We start from the raw sequence: 6,095 nt of genomic DNA, 5'->3' as shown, positions 1-6,095 counted from the left end.
TCTCCTTTCTTAGTCTAGTGGGAAACCACTGTTTAATAACATGTCTAACTACAAGCGAAGCCTAAGCGTAGCCGGGGGTCTGTAGCTATCGTTACTCAACTAGGTTTAACCAGAGCTAAACTGTTGTAGCCGCGGCGAGCGAAGCAGAGGCAGAGCGAACTGATGGGATCCCGCTGGACTACGTAAAACGCATCGCGGCGTTCGTGATCCCGCTGGACTACGTAAAACGCATCGCGGCGTTCGTGATCCTGCTGTACTGCGTGAAACTCATCGCGGCGGGCGTGGAAGCACCCAGAGCGAATCAGAGCGAATTCCACCACAACCAATTTCTTTTCTTTCAGTCAAACGTTTTCATCCTAATCTGCACTGGGGAAAGAGAAGCGAGAAAAGAAGGGTTATTATGGGTTATAAATATGATGAGGAAAAGTGGCCATAGCGAAGGCGCTCTTGACGGGCTGCATTCTGCAAACGGCTTTCAGACATTAATTACATTCTGCAGTTAAGGGGGCGGATTAAACAGTGCACCAACACTTTATTTTTGTTTTCATTGAACTCTTTTAATCTTTGTCTCTCTACGTCCTTGGATATAAACGACCAGAGCCCAGCAAACCATGCTGGATGAACAACCCCCAGGTTGCATACCTGTGTTGTGGAAAAATGAAGGGGAAGAAGGAGACGAAGCTGGGCCACCGTGGCTGGGCGCTGTCGTACTCTAGCGGGCGGTGGCGGGAGTGCACGGGGCCGCGCGTTGGTGCGTGCGTCACGGCACGAGACCCGCCGGTTTCGACCCGTGCGCCGCTAAAGAACGAACCCTGCCTCCGCCATGCCCATCTTGTACACGGACGGCAGTAATAGCGCCGACTCCGGGACCGCCTCCTCGTCCGTCGCCACCACCTCGACGTCGCAGAGGGACGACCGGTCCGACAAGAAGCGCCGCAAGAAGAGCGTCATCGGCCGCTTCGGACGCGCCGTGGCCAAGTCCTTCAAGACCAGCGACAAGAACTGCGCGCGCCAAAAGGACGTCGAGCTCGCCAACGAGAAGCTCAGGCAGATCAACAGAGGTGAGAGGCCTTGCTTCGTTATTTTAGCGGCGCATTGTTACGGGCCGGTGTGTACGCCTCGACCACGCTACAGTCGCCGCACAAATCTAGCGGACTTCCGCTATAATCAGTGGAACAGCGCGCAGCTGTAGATGGCAGCGCCTGGCGTTTTGCACGTGTCCATATATGTGGTCAATGGGAATATGTGTCGTATATATACTTTGACGCTGCGTTGGGAGGCGCGGAAGATTAAATTGCCAGCTGAGGTAATCGGTGGGTAACTAGAGAAAGAAAAGACAGTACTTAATTTGGCCTTTGATGTGCTACCGGTCTGTTGCTTCAGCTGTTATTTTAATCTGCCAAAGGTTTAGATCCTATCGGTTGAGTAGTTTGAGATTGCGCGCTTATTGTAACAATGTGATAATGGTGGTTTTGATTTACTCACTGCCGTCCCACGCACAATGACGAGGCTACCGTTTTTCGCAACGAGAATGGCTCGTTGTATAAACGTTATTTTAGTTACTAATATCCAAATGGCGCAAGAGAAGACTGTAACGAAGGTGCAGTCGTCGGATTACCATCTACTCTTCGTGCACCTAGATGCAGTTAAGAATCGTATCAGCGCCTAGAAGCGTAGCTGCGAGACGAGGCTGTCTCTGCTTTGCTGCGCTACAGGCCTTCATTGTTACTGTACAGCCGACCAGCTCCGGAAAGCGAGGCCACCCAATGCCTTCACGAAACGATCGGCACCGACACTCGGAGAACAGAGCCACCACCACGATCTCGCAGGTCGACTGGGAGATGGGATGAAAACCATCTCGGGTAAGCTTACCCATCTCCATTCTCGCGGATGCAGTTTATTTATTTATTTATACAAGCCAGCGACGATGAAATCTAGGATGGCTAGAAATATATCCGAAGCGGACAAGATTATGTTCCTTTTGTGGCCTTATGAACTCCGCGGTCGAGTTCCGCTACGGGCTGACTTTTAGTTGCCAATGCTCTATACGAAAACGAGCGCGCTGTTTTGTGGAGGTTGCCTTCATTTGCTTGTGTGTAGCATATCTGGAACCAATAATCACTAAAAAATCGTGATGCAATTAAGTTACCCTCTCTCATGCATATCTCCGACGTGTGGGCCATCATTTTTGTTTCATGATATACACAGCGAGCAATTACTAAGGTCCGCTCGAATGTGCAGGTGCTGATTAGTAAATGTAAAGGCCTTCCAGCCTGATAAATTCAGTAGTTTTAAACCTACACGATTGGTATACAGTCGATCGACTACGAGGTAACTCGTTTGGTGTTTGGCTTGACGGCATAAAACAACCGGGGCAGTCTTCTGGTAATTCGTAACGACGCGACCATTTTGCTCCACACAGAACGTACTGGCAACTTAGCTCTCCTAGCCATCTTTTTAGAGGTAACACGCAATCACAATCCTGTAGGGGAACCCATCCCGTTTTCGGCAAGGGCGGCGACGCCACCGTTGCTTGTCCCAGAACAAGCCTCATCTAATAGTTGAAAAAAGAAAAAAGAATTTTAAGGTTATGAACATGCCATCATCACATGTCTTAGACCGTCGCAAATACGCTAGGTCCGAATGCTTGAACCACGAGTCCTGCAAGAAGAAAAAGCTTTCGGTCGGCAGCAAGTCTCTCGGGAAAAACGCGTCTCGTTGTAGCGTGACAAGCGAATAAAATAGAACAATTTCACGGCACGTTCAACATGAAAGGGACGTGTTGCAAATATATACGACGCCCAGAAGAGTGGCAATAAAGTTAAAAGAAATTTGATAATATGTATTATCACTCTTCGGCGGAAACATTGCCCCATTCTTGAGTGTCTTGATGGTTGATCAATAAAGAGTTCAAACTTTTGTCGTTAAAGCTCAAAGGCCTTAGTCTTTCGGCTAAAGAAAAGTCGTGCATTATTTTTTTTTTCTTCAGAGACTTCCAAGGACGTTATGAGGTACCATGACGTGTCGCCAGTGGCAACAAGACACCCACATGGCATCACCATGGTTTCCGGCGTCAGAACGCGAGCGTACTCCGAGGCGAAGTGAGCTCAGCACATTACCTGATGTTATACTCTATAATTTAAATCGGCTTCCATAAGCACAAAGTGACCGCGGCGTCTGGCTTGCGACCAACTGGTGTCGCAGGAGCTTACAGGATGAACCGGGTGGTCTCGGCATGCACATGCATCACAGCGAGACCACCCGCGTCAACGTGGCCGTCCTCCGGCAAGAAGTGGAGGAGTCGTTCGCAGTCATTGAGGCCGAGAGCCCAGTGCCTTCGTCGTCAATGTCCACCGCAAACCTCAGTGTGTCCGGTGAGTATACTGCGAGCCAACCGCTGACGAAGACTTTCAAACTTCTAGTGCTGGCAGCTAGAGAAGTTTGTGCGTCATCTTGGAAACGTTGACTCATAACGCTGCTAGAGATATCAGTCGACCGATACAGTATAGGTATAAGAGTGAACTTTCAGGCTGAAGTTCCACATAGTACCGCTCGCTGTAATCCAGAAAAACGTGCTCAAATCCTCCTCCCCACCCCGCTCCACTTACTTTACCTTCCCTCATTCTCCGTTCCCCAGTCCCCATTATCTGTCGAACAAGACATTTGTTTACTTATCAACATTAAGTAGAAACGCAGAATGGATATACTAAGCTTTTACATGCACTAGCACTATAGCTAGTACTTTAACTATGCCTCCGACGGCTCATCAAACGCCTTCTCATAATATGAGCCTGCACATCAAGTTTCCGCCGATTAGAATTTAGCAATACCCAATGTAGCTAAAATCTGAAGCCACCTAAAAAAAAAAAATAAATAAAAAAAACGCGCCTGCGGTGGAGCGCGGCATTAGCGGACATCCCCAGAAACACTACAGGTACGCGTGAGCCAATTTACAACGGAATATGTGCCCGACCCTCTCAAAAAATCGGGCAATGTCCCTGCGCCAGAAAGCATAAATTATCACTGCGTTCTCGACCGGTCTCTGAAGATCAGTAGCAGGGTGAATATACCTCTTTCTCCCAAGAAGTGTTAAAAGTTCGCGTCACTGTTATTTTCATTGCAAAAGCATGTCTCGAGAAAGATAGTTTTCAACACAGAATTTCCTCAAAGTATCAACCTTCCTAAGCAGCAGTTAACCTAACCTTCAGGAGCATTTTAGGAGCAAATCTCCCGAAGCACATAATTCCACAAAGCAAGAGCTGGCTATCATGGCACACTTGAAGAGGTTTCACCAATTCTTTTAACGCAATAGCGTCAAAGGCCACGTTCACCGAAAATCCAGCGCCGGCGTTGGCGTTGGGAGCGGAAGATCACGAGCACGGAGCTGGCAGGCAGTATACTGGCAGCTGACATGGCCGCTCGCCTGACAAACGTAAGACAGGAGCTGCCAACTAATTCCTATCCTTTCGCATGAGAGGGCGATGTCAGAATAAGCCTGGCAGGACCTTTACATTCACGTTGCCCATAGGCCACGTAGGCACGCTCATACTACTTTGTTAAAGCGGGGCTCCATATGGGGGTTTATATCCTACTCTATCACGTCATACCCTTAAAGGATGAGCTTAAGTGTCCACTATATCATTTTGTTCACGATACCAACGAGCAGAAGACGTGGCTTCGCTGAATGCTCAGCAGCAACCACCACTGCAAGCGCAGCAGCAACAACAGCAGCCGCAGCCGCAGCCTACCGGCCCGGCAGTTTTGGAGTGCAGCCCGATGCAGGAGATCAAGCTGCACAAGTCAGCGGCCGGAGACGACTGCAGCCAGCAGCGATCCGTCAGCAAAAACACAACGTTGTCCGACCTCAGGTATTGTTCTCGACTTTGTCATTTTCCTTGATCTGCAGTGTCCTAATCAGTGCTATAGAATTTCGATCAAGGAAGACAAACTTTTCCCGATGAGGTGGTCATGATGGTCTCGTCACTTTCAAGTTAGCATGGCGGTACATAACAGGAAGCAAGCATCTCATGAATTTTGTTTAGCCGAAAATAAATTTATCTTATAGTGGTTGTACTGGTAGAGGTAAGCCTTTAGTGGTACCGATGGCGACTGCACTAACTAGGCAGTAAGGGGTCAGACGCTTAGGCAACAAGGAAAGTCACTCAGCTTTAAATAATGAGCAGGCATACGTGGCAGAGTTACACTGCGCCTAGCGTCGAGAACCATACTATGCATGCGTACTCGTATCTTGGCATATCTTTGTACTGACGACGACCGAATGATTTTCTAGGTGAGGTTAAGAAAAGTACAGAAATCAGCAGACTATATCGTGCGAAGGGATAACAGATGACCCATGGGGCTAATGAGGTGATTTCTAAGAGGAATAAAGCATAAGCCGGGCGCTGCAGGCAGTCAGATGGGCAGGTGAGATTGCCATCATATATGGCCGTTGCTGGCGCAAGACGGCTATTTCGAGGTTAAGATAATGGCGATGTACTCCTGTTGGCAGGACTGCTAGCGTGGCGGCAGCTGCCAGTGCCGAGTACATCGCCCAGGTGGTCCGGCAGTTGAAGGACGCCGCGGTGCAGACCGAACTCTCGATGGCCCCCGACACGCCGCCCGAGCAGAAGAACTCACGCCTATGGGAGGCGCTGCGGAACTTCTTCGTCGCACTCCGAGACTGCTTCCTGTGTTCCGCGCTTGCCCACAAGGAAGCCGCCGCTGCTGAATGACGCGACCGCCACCGCGAGGCGTTTGTGTTCTGACTTTGGCGCTTTGAAAGACGCCCTGCCCTGCTCTGTTGTGTCACAGTGTACCCTCGAGAATGCGCGTGTTTCTCTGTGGACTTGCTGGCGGACAGTCTCTGAACACGGCAAGTCGCTTCCCTCTGTTGAAAGCTTTCATTGAAAAGAATGAGTGTCTATGCAGGGCGAGTTGAAAGCTGGGGAAAACGAAACTGTGTTGAAAGTGTGAAACGAGTTTTAAGGTCCGCAGCATTCTCTCTCTCTCTCCCTCTCCTTCCCGCAGCCTCTCTTCCCCTTCCGCCCACATCTCTCGTCGTATGCGGTCTGTTGCAGTTCGTGTACGTGTCAAAT

The 6,095-nt window shown here is 49.6% G+C and overlaps 1 protein-coding gene across 1 annotated transcript; it reads left to right on the top strand.

Moving 5' to 3' along the window:
* The first annotated feature begins 823 nt into the window (after positions 1-823).
* Positions 824-5,732, top strand: LOC146198035 (uncharacterized). The gene is made up of 6 exons (XM_084592556.1): positions 824-1,061; positions 1,716-1,862; positions 2,990-3,101; positions 3,205-3,374; positions 4,664-4,868; positions 5,510-5,732. The coding sequence occupies exons 1-6, from the start codon at positions 824-826 to the stop codon at positions 5,730-5,732; spliced, it is 1,095 nt and encodes a 364-aa protein (XP_084448682.1).
* The last annotated feature ends 363 nt before the right edge of the window (positions 5,733-6,095 follow it).

This window comes from Amblyomma maculatum, chromosome 2 (genome assembly GCF_055883805.1).
Source record: "Amblyomma maculatum isolate TAMU_Amacu chromosome 2, ASM5588380v1, whole genome shotgun sequence".
Classification (NCBI taxonomy): domain Eukaryota; kingdom Metazoa; phylum Arthropoda; class Arachnida; order Ixodida; family Ixodidae; genus Amblyomma; species Amblyomma maculatum.
The sequence above is the reverse complement of the archived record's forward strand: the minus strand, read 5'-3'. Positions and strand labels throughout refer to the sequence as shown.